The sequence below is a fragment of the Schistocerca cancellata genome, chromosome 7, assembly GCF_023864275.1.
Source record: "Schistocerca cancellata isolate TAMUIC-IGC-003103 chromosome 7, iqSchCanc2.1, whole genome shotgun sequence".
NCBI classification, from domain to species: Eukaryota; Metazoa; Arthropoda; class Insecta; order Orthoptera; family Acrididae; genus Schistocerca; species Schistocerca cancellata.
This window is the reverse complement of record NC_064632.1, coordinates 280,863,555-280,880,383: the sequence shown is the minus strand read 5'-3', so window position 1 is coordinate 280,880,383 and position 16,829 is coordinate 280,863,555. Positions and strand designations below refer to the sequence as shown.

Below are 16,829 nucleotides of genomic sequence, written 5' to 3'. Positions count from 1 at the left end.
ATTTTCACTGTAAGTGAAGACAGCCTTCTCAATATCAGAACCTTTTAGAAATCCAAACTGTGACTTTGACAGTATGTTATTTGAGATAAGATGGTTATAAAGATGACTGTACATTACTTTTTCGAAAATTTTTGAGAATGCTGGCAACAGTGAAATTGGACGGAAATTTGATGCTATTTCTTTATCTCCCTTCTTAAACAATGGCTTAACTTCAGCATATTTCAGCCATTCAGGAAATATTCCACTGATAAACAACTGGTTACACAGATAGCTTAATATGTTACTTAGCTCAGAATCACATTCTTTAATTAACTTTGTTGATATTTCATCATACCCACTAGATGTTTTTGATTTTAAAGATTTTATGATGGACATTATTTCTGTTCGGGTAGTGAGGGTCAAATTCATATTATGGAAGTTACTTGAAATGTCTGGTCTAAGGTAATCCATAGCAGCATCTACCGAACCTGACAACCCCATCTTTTCAGTAACAGTTATAAAATGTTTGTTAAAAAGTTCTGCAACACTATACACATCTGTCACCAATGTATCATTTACTCTTAATGCTATTTGTTCCTCTTCATGTCTGGTTCTACCGGTCTCCTCCTTCACTATATCCCATATTGTCTTTATTTTGTTATCTGATATGACTATCTTTTCCTTGTAATATATTTGCTTTGACATCCGTATTACAGTCTTTAATATTTTGCAGTATTTCTTATAATGTGCTATAGCATCAACATGGGAAATGTTTCGGATTGACAGATACAGTTTTCTTTTTGTTTTACATGATACCCCTATTCCTCGAGTAATCCATGGCTTCCTTGTAGACTTTGCTCTAACCTTGGTAAGTTTTGGGGGAAAGCAGTGTTCAAATAAGGTAAGCACTTTATTAGCAAAAATGTTATATTTTTCATTCATGCCATGAGCATTGTAAACATCAGTCCAGTGAATGTCTCTGAGGAGTGTCCTAAAATAATCAATTTTTGGCTTACTGATTACCCTCTTGAGCTCAGATTTAACAGATTTTATATCCTGTTCAGTATTAACATTTAACAGAAGGAACTGCATGTCATGGTCTGAGAGGCCATTGACTATTGGTTTTGTAATATAATTTTGTTCATTGGACTTTTCTATAAAGATATTGTCAATGGCTGTTTGTGAGCAAGTGGCTATCCTAGTGGGGAACTTTACTGTGGGAATTAAGTTGAATGATAGTGTTACTAACTCAAATAAGTTCTTATTGGGAGAGTCTTTAAGGAAATCTACATTGAAATCACCAGCAACCACTATTTCTTTGTTTTTGGTTGTTAAATGGGCCAGTACAGCTTCAAGGTGGTTTACAAACAGATTAAAGTTACCTGCAGGTGCTCGATATACACTTAATATTATGAAAGATTTTTTGTGAAAATCTAATTCTGTTGCACATGCTTCCATATGCTGTTCTAGGCAAAATTTATGAATGTCTATGTTCTTAAATTTATGACAGTTTCTGATGAATGTGGCAACTCCTCCTTTCTCCATTTCTGATCTACAAAAGTGAGATGCTAACCTAAACCCTGTAACACTTAAAAGTTCTATACCAGAGTCTTGGCTCCTTCACATATAGTCAGAACCCATTGGGTTCTGCAATTGTAAGTCATTAATTTTATGGGTGAGGTGTATCTATTATTCCCCCATCTCCCCCACTCATTGACATGTTGGTCCTGCTATTTGATGGGCTGACAAATTCCCTTGGACATATGCCTACGTTAAACTTATCCACTTATGTCACTATACGTCTGGTGAGTCACACCTGGAATCAGTCAAATCATACAAATGTATAACAGTTACTTAGGGATACAAAATGGAACAGTCACATAGGCTCAATTGTAAGTAACACAGGTGACAGACCAGTTCTTTGACAGGATACTCTAAACATCCAGTCACTCTACAGAGGAGACTACTTACAGATCACTCGTGTGTCCCACCCTAGAATGCTGCTTGAGTGTGTGGGACTTGTATCAGATAGGACTAAAGGGACACACTGTATATCTACAAAGAAGGGAGTTTTTTTTTTTTTTTTTTCACTCACAAAAGAGTCACGGAATCTGAATTGGTAAAGTCTCAAAGATGAGACACCAGTTATCCCACAAAAGTATACTTATACTGTTTCAAGAATCCATATGTGAAGAATTTAGAAATATCTGTCAGTCCCCTATCTACTCCCCCGCAGGGACTGCAAAGGCAGAGTTAGGATAAGTAAAGCATGCAGAGAGGTATTCGAGTGATCATACTTCCTCTATAGATGATTAGAATGTGAAGAAACTACGACATGTGGTACAATGGTGAGTACCCTCTGCCATGCACTTCTGAGTGGTTTGTAGAGCATATATTTAGGCATAGAATACAACCATTTAAATTGTCAGCATTTTGCAGTATTGTTTTGCTGAGAAAGTATTATAACTATAAAACTGACCCATTTCCCATTGTAGTGAGAAGCTACATTTGTGATCTGTGGAATGTGAAAATATCTATATTGAAACTGTCAGAGCATATTAAATGTTGTGTAAATAATATGATGGAGTGTAAAACTATGTTTGGGTTAATCTTATTCCACTAAATTGTATCTTCACAGGAACTCTGAAAATTGATGTTTTAAATTACTTTGTAATGAACATTACCTCTGTAACAGACTAGCACTTTGTAATTTTAAGTCATTTAGTTGTATTGCAGTTAAATAAAATTACAGCTTTGACTTCTCTCCATATTCCAGAGATCCATCTCCACAGGATCCGAGCAATAGGCCCAATGTGATGTTAATGTAATGTAATGTAATGAAAAAGGGTGTAATTTATAAAGCATCTTAAATAGCTGACTAGTGATGTATTCTCAAGAAATCCAGCTAACAAGGAAAGTACCCCTGCTCGAGCAGCTAAAACTGAATAAAAATTATTGTAAAATTTGGAGATGTGTGTTCTACCACACACAAGGCCATTTATCTGTAAAAAACTGCATTTGGTTACAGTCTGTTTTTGAAGGTTAACAGATGCGAGGGCTACAGAACTACAGATTGTAGAGGAATTAGTATCATGTAATAAACAATGAGCATCAGATTCACAAGAGCCATAAATGAGGTATTATTTGGCAAAATGCATACATTTGCTTGAAATAATATGCACATACGTGCCGAATTTGAAGACCCATGTTTCCCGAAGTAGAAGTTGCCATGTTGTCAAATATTTTTACCTTGTTCTTCATCTCAGCACAAATATGGAATTTCAGTGAAGGGATTGAGAAACGGTGAACTGGAACTACTTGTGACACAGATGTGAATAATGTGATCATCGTATCTTTTGATGTTTGCACTTCACATTTGTGTGCCCATCTATCTTCCTCATGGTGTACAGAATTAGTTGAGAAAACAATATCAGTGGCTCTTTTTTCCTCTTTGTTGTTAGGAGTGTGGAGTTTATAAGCCATTAAAATTATTTTTATGTTATTACAATTAGAATATCAACTGCAAAGGACTGAGCATTCGAAGTTTAAATTGCTCTTCTTATTTCAGAAGCTGACAGTCAAATACAAGCTCCAAAAACTCAGACTTCAGGTGTGAATTCACCTTCTCCTGCTCTAGAAACAAACACCTCTGGGAAAAAAATCTCAGGAAAGAAGAAATCCATAGAAATTATTGGTAATGAATTCAGCTGATCACATCATAATTCATAACCTGTGCTGGTTTAATGTAATTAATTTAAAAGTTATTTCTTTATTACTGCAGAGAGCTGGAAGGGCAGTCTGAAGCAAAAGAAGTCAAGTTTGAACAAAACAAAAAAGATTGTACAACCTATTCCATTAGATATGACAGGAAGACCAGTGTTTCCAATAGTTCTCGGAGGACTCACAGTGCATAGTTTGGGTGAGGTAAATAACTTGTCAATTTCAATTATTCTTTAGATTTATTAGTGTTTGGATTCTTTTGGCATAGAATCAAGCTAATGTATCATGTACATGAATATTAGTTTACATATTATATACTTTAAATTCTGATGTGGAAGTCAAACTACAGCTCGTTATTATGAGAACTAGGAGAGGATTATCTGCATGGTAATAGGTGAAGTAGGAACAGCTTGAACAGATATGAGAAACAATAGTTGTCAGTAATTATAGAGGAAACGGGGCAAGATGTAATCTTGATCCAAGTTGTTGCATATTACAAATTTATGTGTGGTCCCAGGGTTGCTGTAATTGGTAAGCTTCTCAGGTTACTCTTCTCAGCCTGGACTCACTATAGGTTTGGTAAACCCAAGGTTCCCAATCTGATAATTGGGCAGCACTGCTAGCCATTTATTATAACAAATTGTAGACATATTTCAGTGAGCAGGATAAGCGATGGTGGAACATTATGCCTCAGAGAACTGAATTCTTGACTCAGCTTCAGGGCTCATGAATGTGATACAAACTGCTTTTAAGGGTTCCCCACCCTGTAATAGGGGGAGGGGTCTGTGAGTAGTTGCAGTAAAAGTGCTGAATACCTGCTGTGAAGAGTGGCCAAAGTAAACCTGGCTCAGGAAATATTTGCAAAGCTGACATGAATTGTGTGTTTCAGTTAATCAACAGGAGGAGAACTGCTCTTAACAGAAGATTCCGGAGGTGGTCACCACTGACCATTCTAATTGTTACAGTACGCTGTCATGAAATGCCAAATCACATTTCAGTCCAGTTTTAATTTAGCTACCTTATATTACAAGCTTTTTGCAATAAGGAAAAAGGCAGCTAAAGTGTTGCTTTTGTAGGAACATTACATCTTAATAAATGAAAAGCACCAGTTTGCTTTTGTTCTACAGTATTACTTTTTTTGTTTTATCTGGTTTTTGGGTTAAAAGGCCATCTTCAGACATTAAATGTTTGAAGATGGCCTTGTAAACCAAAAATTGGTTAACACAATAAAAGTAAAAATGTAGAACAAAAGCAAACTGGTGCTTTTTATTGATTATAATGTTGTTCTACCAAGAACCGATGGAAGATTCAGTTAACATTACATCTGGGTTGCTGCTTCCAGCTGAATCAGGTTAAAATGATTTAACCACAATCTTCTGAATCCCCATTGGAACCATCTGATGTTTTTTCTGGTTTTATCAACCTACACCAAACAGCATTTCTCCATCCAGTCAAATGTTTTCTGTATGCAGTGTACCAGAGAAACAGCATGACAACTATTTGGAGGTGCACAAATCATTCCCAGGTTTAAGAGCGAGATCAGAATGATCTCTCTCCTTAGATTACAAGCGATAAGTTCAAAAAGTTAACTCGCTAGAGTTAAGGGATATTTGAAATGATGGAAAAAAATCTATCACATGGTTCCTGTATGATTAGAGTTCCATACTTCTTCAGCTTAGAGCGTAGAGATTATTTTGTGCAAAACAGAGGAAGTGTATTAGACATGTGTGTTTAGCTGCATGTTGGTTGAGGTTCAAAGTTGAACGTGTGATTTCTTGTTGGTTAAATGATGGAGGAACATATGTGAGTGACCAGCAACTGTAATATGAAACAACAAATATCTGAATGGTTATTCTTGAAGAGATGACAATCTCATCATTGATGTGATCTGATATGTATTTACAATTGGAATGATGCTGTCTGTTTATATTAACACTAACAGTTAATGCCTTTTGTTAAGTAAGTTCAGTTACATTTCAGAAATGTAATATATTTCTGTACTTATCTTGGCTAATTTTGTGAGAAATGTGTTTTTGCAGTGCAATTTCAAAAAGTAGTTGACACAAAAATATGGCAGCTATTTGGAACATGGCACATGCACAAAACAGATCAGTGATAAAGAGCTGAACCATAGTAAGAGCTCGAAATCAAATGTTTGTAAAGATACTGCAGGATTGTTGACAAAATGTAACAGTTGTTGGAAAATTTTCATGAAATTTTGACTTTTTATACCACTCCCACTACCCCTAAAATACAAACCATCATTTGAAAGGTCACAGTTTAGGCTGATTAGAAGTAAAATAGCTGGTGTCATATGAGGGCATTGCATTCGAAGTTTGGCCTTATTCGAGGATGTAGCAGTTGGGAAATGTAAGAAAGTAATAAACTAATTGTGGAACTGAATTTACAATATAATGCAGTATGATCTTAGTATGGATTAATGATACATTTGTAACTCAAAAAAATAGTTTCCTTTGGAAAGATAAGGATGATGGTCTTACACTTTTAATACCTAGAAAAGAAACTGAACAAGGGATGCATATAAACACCTTACAGTAGAGAGACCGATTTGCGATCTTATTATGGACAGAAAAAAATAATCTCATAAATCACATCAAATCAGCAAGCTTCTAAAACAAACATTACAAGACACAGGCCACAGATATGCAGGGGAAATGTTTCTGAGTCTACCACCCATAGTTAAGTATAACTTACAGGGTCAACATCCCGTGACAGTACATCTGGGTGGAAATTCAGCCGAATCTAGTGCAGTGGAGCAATGTCGCACTCGGAGGCTGGCAGCCGTTGGGTGGAAAGACAGTGACGTAGTGTAGCTGGCGATGACCTGCTTGAAATGGCTATCCAAAGAGAACTGATTTCCATTTATGGTTGATTATATTGCTGTTTTTGTAATTCTCCTCACAGCTGCCTTGCACATCTGGCAGTCACATGTGCGTAGTTACTGCTCCTTATGGCAGAGCACCTTAACCGATGATGTCCACGGTCTCTTCTATCGAGCCATTTCCATGTCCGGGCACATAAAAACTTCCGTGGTTCTGGAGCTGATGGCTTGGCATTTAAGTCTAGCTCTGTAGCTGTTGGTGGTGGTGGTGGTGTTGCTGCTGCTGCTGCTGCTGCTGCTGGTCATTGTCATTGTCTTGTTGCTGGCAGTGGCACATTGACTCATCAGGCATCAAAACCCTTCAGTAGCACATGTGGTTGATGTATTTCCAAACCATTCTCACCTCTGTTTTTTCAGTGGCCATTGATTTACTCTAAAAATTGATGATGGTGCCAGGGAGCCAGAGAGGTTTTGCATTGATGGGTGTAGTATGATACATTCTTAATAACATGGCCTGTGGTGTCCCCCTATTCTTAACCTGTACCATATGTATCTGTAACAGATGTTCTGCTGGACCATTGAAAGGGAGTAGATCGAGCAGATAGATGATGCTGTATGCCATTGAGGGCACATAAGTTAAAAATGGTTTGAGATCAGAATTGTAGCTCATTGCAAATAAATGAGCTAACACCTAGTGGCGGCTTCTCCTGAGGTGTGGGCATTTGTCCCTGATAGATGTGAATAGACATCTGTTACTGCCACCCACTTACTTTGTTGAAATGGTCCAGTAAAATCTGCATTGAGTCAGCCCTAGGGACACTATGATGGTGGCAATGAACTGCTGATTTGATGCTGGTTCGGATGTAGTGCTCACCTGGCAGCTCACAACTATCTTGGTGATGTCAATAGGTATACGGTGCTAGTATACATACTGGCATGCAAGCTGTTTGGCTCTGGACACGCTTTGATGTCACTGAAGGAGGAGTTCTAACACTCTGACTTAAGAGCATCAGGGATAATCATCTAGTCAACTTCAGGGTCACTGGTAACAGAAGTATAGTCTTTGGCACACTTTATGCTGGTGGTGGACTGAGAACAGGCTTTTGGCCTCTTGCTGTCTTAGTAGGAAACCTAGTGGCCACTCTTTGTATGTGTACTCCCAGATATCCCATAAAGGATGGTCTTTATCCATTGCATCTGCTACTTGTATTACTGTCAGCAGAATATTTATTTGCTCTATGTATTTGTATCCGTGGACCATTCTGTACAATGGTATTGGACAAGCTTACATGAAGTTTGAAAAATTACAAGTTTCAAAACATAACTGCATCCATATATCAGTAAAATAATGTCTTATTCCTCCAAAATTGCCTCTAAAAAAGAAGCATCTAAAAAAAAGCTGTTATACATACGTAATTACCAAAGATTAAAATCACTTTATGCTTTCTGAACCATGAACCATGGACCTTGCCGTTGGTGGGGAGGCTTGCGTGCCTCAGCGATACAGATAGCCGTACCGTAGGTACAACCACAACGGAGGGGTATCTGTTGAGAGGCCAGACAAACGTGTGGTTCCTGAAGAGGGGCAGCAGCCTTTTCAGTAGTTGCAGGGGCAACAGTCTGGATGATTGACTGATCTGGCCTTGTAACAATAACCAAAACGGCCTTGCTGTTGTGGTACTGCGAACGGCTGAAAGCAAGGGGAAACTACGGCCGTAATTTTTCCCGAGGGCATGCAGCTTTACTGTATGATTAAATGATGATGGCGTCTTCTTGGGTAAAATATTCCGGAGGTAAAATAGTCCCCCATTCGGATCTCCGGGCGGGGACTACTCAAGAGGATGTCGTTATCAGGAGAAAGAAAACTGGCGTTCTACGGATCGGAGCGTGGAATGTCAGATCCCTTAATCGGGCAGGTAGGTTAGAAAATTTAAAAAGGGAAATGGATAGGTTAAAGTTAGATATAGTGGGAATTAGTGAAGTTCGGTGGCAGGAGGAACAAGACTTCTGGTCAGGTGACTACAGGGTTATAAACACAAAGTCAAATAGGGGTAATGCAGGAGTAGGTTTAATAATGAATAGTAAAATAGGAATGCGGGTAAGCTACTACAAACAGCATAGTGAACGCATTATTGTGGCCAAGATAGATACGAAGCCCACATCTACTACAGTAGTACAAGTTTATATGCCAACTAGCTCTGCAGATGACGAAGAAATGTATGATGAAATAAAAGAAATTATTCAGATTGTGAAGGGAGACGAAAATTTAATAGTCATGGGTGACTGGAATTCGAGTGTAGGAAAAGGGAGAGAAGGAAACGTAGTAGGTGAATATGGATTGGGGCTAAGAAATGAAAGAGGAAGCCGCCTGGTAGAATTTTGCACAGAGCACAACTTAATCATAGCTAACACTTGGTTTAAGAATCATGATAGAATTTGTATACATGGAAGAACCCTGGAGATACTAAAAGGTATCAGATAGATTATATAATGGTAAGACAGAGATTTAGGAACCAGGTTTTAAATTGTAAGACATTTCCAGGGGCAGATGGGGACTCCGACCACAATCTATTGGTTATGACCTGTAGATTAAAACTGAAGAAACTGCAAAAAGGTGGGAATTTAAGGAGATGGGACCTGGATAAACTGAAAGAACCAGAGGTTGTACAGAGTTTCAGGGAGAGCATAAGGGAACAATTGACAGGAATGGGGGAAAGAAATACAGTAGAAGAAGAATGGGTAGCTTTGAGGGATGAAGTAGTGAAGGCAGCAGAGGATCAAGTAGGTAAAAAGAAGAGGGCTAGTAGAAATCCTTGGGTAACAGAAGAAATATTGAATTTAATTGATGAAAGGAGAAAATATAAAAATGCAGTAAATGAAGCAGGCAAAAAGGAATACAAACGTCTCAAAAATGAGATCGATAGGAAGTGCAGAATGGCTAAGCAGGGATGGCTAGAGGACAAATGTAGGGATGTAGAGGCTTATCTCACTAGAGGTAAGATAGATACTGCCTACAGGAAAATTAAAGAGACCTTTGGAGATAAGAGAACCACTTGCATGAACATCAAGAGCTCAGATGGAAACCCAGTTCTAAGCAAAGAAGGGAAAGCAGAAAGGTGGAAGGAGTATATAGCGGGTCTATACAAGGGCGATGTACTTGAGGACAATATTATGGAAATGGAAGAGGATGTAGATGAAGATGAAATGGGAGATACGATACTGCGTGAAGAATTTGACAGAGCACTGCAAGACCTGAGTCGAAACAAGGCCCCCGGAGTAGACAACATTCCAGTAGAACTACTGACGGCATTGGGAGAGCCAGTCCTGACAAAACTCTACCATCTGGTGAGCAAGATGTATGAAACAGGCGAAATACCCTCAGACTTCAAGAAGAATATAATAATTCCAATCCCAAAGAAAGCAGGTGTTGACAGATGTGAAAATTACCGAACAATCAGTTTAATAAGCCACAGCTGCAAAATACTAACACGAATTCTTTACAGACGAATGGAAAAACTAGTAGAAGCCGACCTCGGGGAAGATCAGTTTGGATTCCCTAGAAATACTGGAACACGTGAGGCAATACTGACCTTACGACTTATCTTAGAAGAAAGATTAAGGAAAGACAAACCTACGTTTCTAGCATTTGTAGACTTAGAGAAAGCTTTTGACAATGTTGACTGGAATACTCTCTTTCAAATTCTAAGGGTGGCAGGGGTAAAATACAGGGAGCGAAAGGCTATTTACAATTTGTACAGAAACCAGATGGCAGTTATAAGAGTTGAGGGGCATGAAAGGGAAGCAGTGGTTGGGAAGGGAGTGAGACAGGGATGTAGCCTCTCTCCAATGTTATTCAATCTGTATATTGAGCAAGCAGTAAAGGAAACAAAAGAAAAATTTGGAGTAGGTATTAAAATCCATGGAGAAGAAATAAAAACTTTGAGGTTCGCCGATGACATTGTAATTCTATCAGAGACAGCAAAGGACTTGGAAGAGCAGTTGAACGGAATGGACAGTGTCTTGAAGGGAGGATATAAGATGAACATCAACAAAAGCAAAACGAGGATAATGGAATGTAGTAAAATTAAGTCGGGTGATGCTGAGGGAATTAGATTAGGAAATGAGACACTTAAAGTAGTAAAGGAGTTTTGCTATTTGGGGAGCAAAATAACTGATGATGGTCGAAGTAGAGAGGATATAAAATGTAGACTGGCAATGGCAAGGAAAGCGTTTCTGAAGAAGAGAAATTTGTTAACATCGAGTATAGATTTAAGTGTCAGGAAGTCATTTCTGAAAGGGAGTGTAGCCATGTATGGAAGTGAAACATGGACGGTAAATAGTTTGGACAAGAAGAGAATAGAAGCTTTTGAAATGTGGTGCTACAGAAGAATGCTGAAGATTAGATGGGTAGATCACATAACTAATGAGGAAGTATTGAATAGGATTGGGGAGAAGAGAAGTTTGGGGCACAACTTGACCAGAAGGAGGGATCGGTTGGTAGGACATGTTCTGAGGCATCAAGGGATCACCAATTTAGTATTGGAAGGCAGCGTGGAGGGTAAAAATCGTAGGGGGAGACCAAGAGATGAATACACTAAGCAGATTCAGAAGGATGTAGGTTGCAGTAGGTACTGGGAGATGAAGCAGCTTGCGAAGGATAGAGTAGCATGGAGAGCTGCATCAAACCAGTCTCAGGACTGAAGACAACAACAACATGCTTTCTGAAAGTTTTTTGCATATTTGCAGAGTTACATATGAAAAATTACCATAATTTTTTGCTTCAAGGTGTTCATTAACACTATATGGACAGGTTTTTATGAAGTAGCAATTTTTTTTAGAGCACACGTTTCCTGTTATCTTTATATAGATTGGAAAACTGTTGTATAGAAGACATATTGTTTTTATAGGCTCTTTGTCAGCTGATTTTCTTCAGTATGTTAATAATTTTTATTTCTTGTGTTACAGTTGTGGATATCTCTGTTTAACAATGCAGCACGATTACTTTTTCATAAATACGAGGGTTGAATGAAAAGTAATGCCTCCATCTTTGTTAATTGGGTTTGGATGGGAATATTTTAATAAATCAAACACAGAAATAATCCTTAGAATGTGATCTTTAATTACCAATATTAACTTTTCCACATAATCAGCAGCCAATTGGATACATTTCTGCCAACAATGAACAAATTTTCTGAAGCCATCGCGGAAAAAGTCGACACTCTATTTCTGCAACCACAGTCTCACAGTTCCCTCAATGTCTTCATCAGAAGCCTAATGATGTCCTCGCAGATCATCTTTCATTATCGGGAACAGATGTAAATCAGACGGTGCTGAATCTGGACTGTATGGAGAATGCCGTATGGTGGTGAGATTCAGTTTCTGAAGTTCTGCTGTGGTGACACATGAAGTGTGTGGTTTGGCATTGTCATGCTGCAGGAAAACATTTCTCTTTTCCTTTCAGACCCTTGTTAGCCATCGTTTCAGAGTTTTCAGCATTGTGATGTAACGCTCTGAATTTATTGTTGATGCACGGTCAAGGAAATCAATATGGATAACACCATCTGCATCCCAGAACACTGTGGCCATGATTTTTCCAGCTGAGGGATGCATCTTGAATATCTTTTTCTGGGGCGAGCCTTTGTATCGATATTCCATAGACTGACGTTTCGTCTCCGGGTCATACTGGTGTACCCACATTTCATCTCCTGTCACTGTTGAATGGAGAAAGGCGTCACCTTCATTCTCGTAATGCGATAGGAGTTCCTGGCAAATTTCAAGTCTGTGTGCTTTCATTTCAGGAGCCAGTATTACCCACAGATCTTCTGAAGGCCAAACAAAGCAATAATGTGACCCACACATTCTTGTGAAATGCCAATTGTGCTTGCAGTTTGTCTCTGAGTGATACAACGATTGTCCTGAATCAATCTGTCAACATTTTGCTTGTGAAATTCGGTGGTTGCTGTCACATTGCGTCCAACTCTTTGTTTGTCAAGCAGGTCAGATGTTCCCACTTAAACATCTTTAAACTTTCCCAATGATGCACAGTACTCACATCAACACAATCACCATAAACTGCTTTCATTCTGTGATGAATCTCCTTTGGGGTGCCACCTTCTGCTATCAAGAATTCAACAACTGCACATTGCTTAAATCACGCTGACCGACCATCTGGGCAGGGTTCCATACTTTACACTGTAACAACACAACTGTTCAATGCTAAGCCTTCTCGCCAACTGGAGCTGTATAGAAGAGGCTACAGAACAAGCCAGTACCTGCCGCATACCAATGCTGCCAACCGTTGAAGAGTTACAAAGGTGGAGGCATTACTTTTCAGTCAACCCTCCTAATTGTTTCATACACTGAAGCACCAAAGAAACTGGTACAGGCATGCATATTCATATACAGAGATACGTAAACAGGCACGATATGGCGCTGCATTTGGTAATGCCTATATAAGACAACTAGTGTCTGGTACAGTTGTAAGATCAGTTACTGCTGCTATAATGGCAGGTTATCAAGCTTTAAGTGAGTCTGAAAATGATGTTATAGTCGGCACTCAAGCAATGGGACACATCATGTCTGAGGTAGTGATGAAGTGGGGTTTTTCACGAGTGTACTGTGAATATCAGGAATCCAGTAAAACATCAAATCTTCAGCATCACTGTGGCCAGATAAAGATCCTGCAAGAACTGGACGAATGATGACTGAAGAGAATCATTCCACGTGACAGAAGTGCAACCCTTCTGCAAACTGCTGCAGGTTTCAGTGCTGGGCCATCAACAAGTGTCACCGTGCAAACCATTCAATGAAACATTATTGATATAGGCTTTCGGAGCCAAAGGCCCACTCGTGTCCCCTTGATGACTGCACGAAACAAAGCTTTATGCCTCGCCTGGGACTGTAAACACTGACATTGGACTGTTGATGACTGGAAATGAGTTGCCTGGTCGGACAAGTCTTGTTTCAGATTGTATCGAGCAGATGGACTTGCATGGGTATGGAGACAACCTCATGAATCCATGGGCCCTGCATGTCAGCAGGGGACTGTTGAAGCCGGTGGAGATTCTGTAATGGTGTGGAACATGTGCAACTGGAGTCATATGGGATCCCTCATACGTCTAGATATGACTCTGGCAGGTATGTAAACATCCTGTCTGATCACCTGCATCCATTCATATCCATTGTGCATTCCTACGGACTTGGACAGTTCCAGCAGGATAATGCGAGACCCCCATATGTCCAGAATAGCTACAGAGTGGCTCCAGGAACACACTTCTGAGTTTAAACACTTCCACTGGCCACCAGACTCTCCAGACATGAACATTATTGAGCATATCGGGGGTGCCTTGCAATGTGCTGTTCAGAAGACATTCCACCCCATCACAGTTTTTAGGATTTAAGGACAGCTCTGCAGGATTCAAGGTGTCAGTTCCCTCCAGCGCTACTTCAGACATTAGTCAAGTCCATGCCACATCGTGTTGCGGCGCTTCTGTGTGCTTGCCGGCACCCTATGTGATAGTAGGCAGGTGTACCAGTTTCTGTGGCTCTTCAGTGTAAAACAGAAAACTTGCATTTCATGTTTTCCATAAATCATTCATATTAAATACTGGGCTGATATAGTCATTAAGACCAATACCAGCTACTTCATCCATTCTTAGCTTTTAGAGCTTGTGTTCCATCTGTTATCAGGACTTACAATTTGGATGAGTGGCGTTCAAATCTCCAGCCAGTCTTTCTGATTTAGATTTTCCATAATTTCCCTTTGCTGTAGCAGAGGAATGTTGAATGCCTTCTTCAAGAGGATCACTGTCAATTTCTCTTCCCAGTCTGCTTCAACATAGTTACCTTAACGATTGTAACATTCACAGGGTATCAAAATAATTAGCAGTCTGGTAAAAAAAGTTACCAAATGATTTCATTATTATTGATACTACTCTTTTATAGTTACGGATATTAGTTTTAAATCTTTTTAGTGGCAGATAACACTGTGTACTATTGTTTAATTTTGCAGGTTGTGTCTGATAGACCTGATTATCATACAGAAGAGTTCATTTTTCCTGTGGGTTTTTGCTCAACAAGAGTTTATGGGAGCCTTCTAGACCCAGAAAAGAAATGTGTGTACACTTGCAAGGTTCTTGATGGAGGAACATTACCCAGGTAAAGATGATGATGTAACTGCCATTGAATCTGAGCTTATATTTTCTCTTATTTTTTCGCGATGTAAGTGTTTTACATGTTCCTGATGGGGTGTCTCATGTTTGCCAGCTTTATGTTCTGACCCATGCTGCTTAATAACAACAAGTAAAAAAGACTTATATGTCAAACAATGCCTGGGGAGGCCCGATTCGATTCCCAGCTGGGCTGGAGATTTTCTCCACTCAGGGACTGGGTGTTTGTGTTGTCTTCATCCTCTTCATTTCATCCTCATCAACATGCAAGCCTCCAAAGTGGCGCCACCTCAAAAAACTTGCATCAGGCAAACAGGTCTACCTGTCGGGAGGCCCTTGCCACACGACATTTCCTTTCCTTTCATATGTCAAACAGTGGAAAGCCCAGATTGGAATAACAATAATATTATGAAAAGGATAGATTGATAATCACAATAAAGATGACACATCTAGTTGCAGACAGGCATTACAAAAAGACTGTTACACATTGAGCTTCCAGCCAGAAAAGGAAAAAAACACACACAAAAAAGCACATACACCTCAGTCACATGTGACCACTATCTCTGGTCGCCCTGGCCAGAATGCAACTGTTGCATTGAACAAAAACAGTAGTCCCATCTAAGATGGGGGATGGGGTGGTTTAGCAGGGTATGAATAGGGAGGAGAGAAGTCATTGCTGCCAGCCGGAGCATGCAGAGATGAGATGGTGGCAGGACAAGGCTACCAGGCACAGGGAGGAGGGGGGAGGAAAACAGGGAGTGGAAAGGGAGAGGAGCAAAGTAGGGGAAAAGGAAGGTGGGTGCGTCGGCAAAGAGCACTGCACAATGAGGGTGAGGGGACATGAATTGGAAGGAGGTAACAGGAGAGAGGGGGAAGAAACTGTTGGGTGGAGTGTGTGGGGACAGTAGGTTACCATAGGTTGAGGCTGGAATAATTTTGGGAGTGGAGAATGTTCATCCTTCCGCAGGCCCCATCCTAAGAAAACCAACCTTTCCACAGATGAAAGGACAGCCATACACAGCCTCAAAATAGGTCGTGGCCTAATTATCCAATTTGAAGACAAAGGTTCCACCACTGGTGTTATGAATCACAGTGACTACCTGGTGGAAGGCCTGTACCAGTTGTCTGACTTCTCCTAAACTCTGCCAGAGTAGTACCATCCCAGAAGTCAAACATAACCTCAAATCTCCACTTAAAGCCATAGGCCCTTCCCAGAACCCCGCTCGTGAATCCATTTTCATCCTCACCCCTGTGACACCCCATACACTCACATTCTCCTTGCTCCCAAAAATCCACAGACCCAACAATCCTGGATGCCAATTGGGGCTGGTTATTGTGCTGCCAGTGAAAGAATTTTTACCCTCATTGACCAACACCTCCAACTGATTGCCAAAGAGTTAGCCTCCTACATCAAAGATACCAACCAAATTCCTTCACAGACTCCATCAACCCCACCCTTTACCTCCTGGATCCCTACTTATCGCTGTTGACTCCACTTTCCTTTTCACCAACATCCCTCATGCCCACGATGTTGCCACCATTGAACACTACCTTTCTCTATGTCTTTCAGATTCCAAATCACATGCCTTACTAACTTTATCCTAATCCACTACTACTTCACTTTTGAAGGGAAGATATACAAACAAATCTATGGCGTAACCATGGGCACCTGCATGGCACTTTCCTATGCCAATTGGTTTAGGGGCCATATAGAGGAAATCTTCCTAGCCTCCCAAAACCCCAAACCTCTGGTCTGGTTCAGGTTCAGGTTCAATGATAATATCTTCATGACCTGGACTCGTGGTCAAGAAACCCTATACTCATTCTTTCACAACTTCAACACCTTCCCTCCCATCTGCTTCACCTGATCCTCCTTAACCCACAAGCCAGCATGCCACCTACCTGGGTATTGACCCCCTCCTCTCTGATGGCTCTATCCACACCTCTGCCGACATTAAACCCACCAGCCACAAATAGCACCCACATTTTGACAGCTGCCATTCCTCCCACACCAAAAATCCCTCCCATACAGACTAGTCACATAGGGCAGTTTATCTGCAGTGACAAGAACTCCCTTGCTCAGCATGTTGAAGGTCTCACAAAGGCCTTCACAAGTAGAC

The 16,829-nt window shown here is 40.1% G+C and overlaps 1 protein-coding gene across 1 annotated transcript in view; it reads left to right on the top strand.

Annotated features, from left to right (window-relative positions):
* Positions 1–16,829, top strand: part of LOC126092025 (transforming growth factor beta regulator 1-like) — a 69,408-nt gene that overhangs the window by 23,972 nt on the left and 28,607 nt on the right. Inside the window, exons 3-5 of the mRNA XM_049907419.1 lie at positions 3,548–3,673; positions 3,761–3,903; positions 14,553–14,698. Of these exons, the coding sequence (XP_049763376.1) occupies positions 3,548–3,673; positions 3,761–3,903; positions 14,553–14,698 (415 nt within the window). The remainder of the gene's footprint in view (positions 1–3,547; positions 3,674–3,760; positions 3,904–14,552; positions 14,699–16,829) is intronic.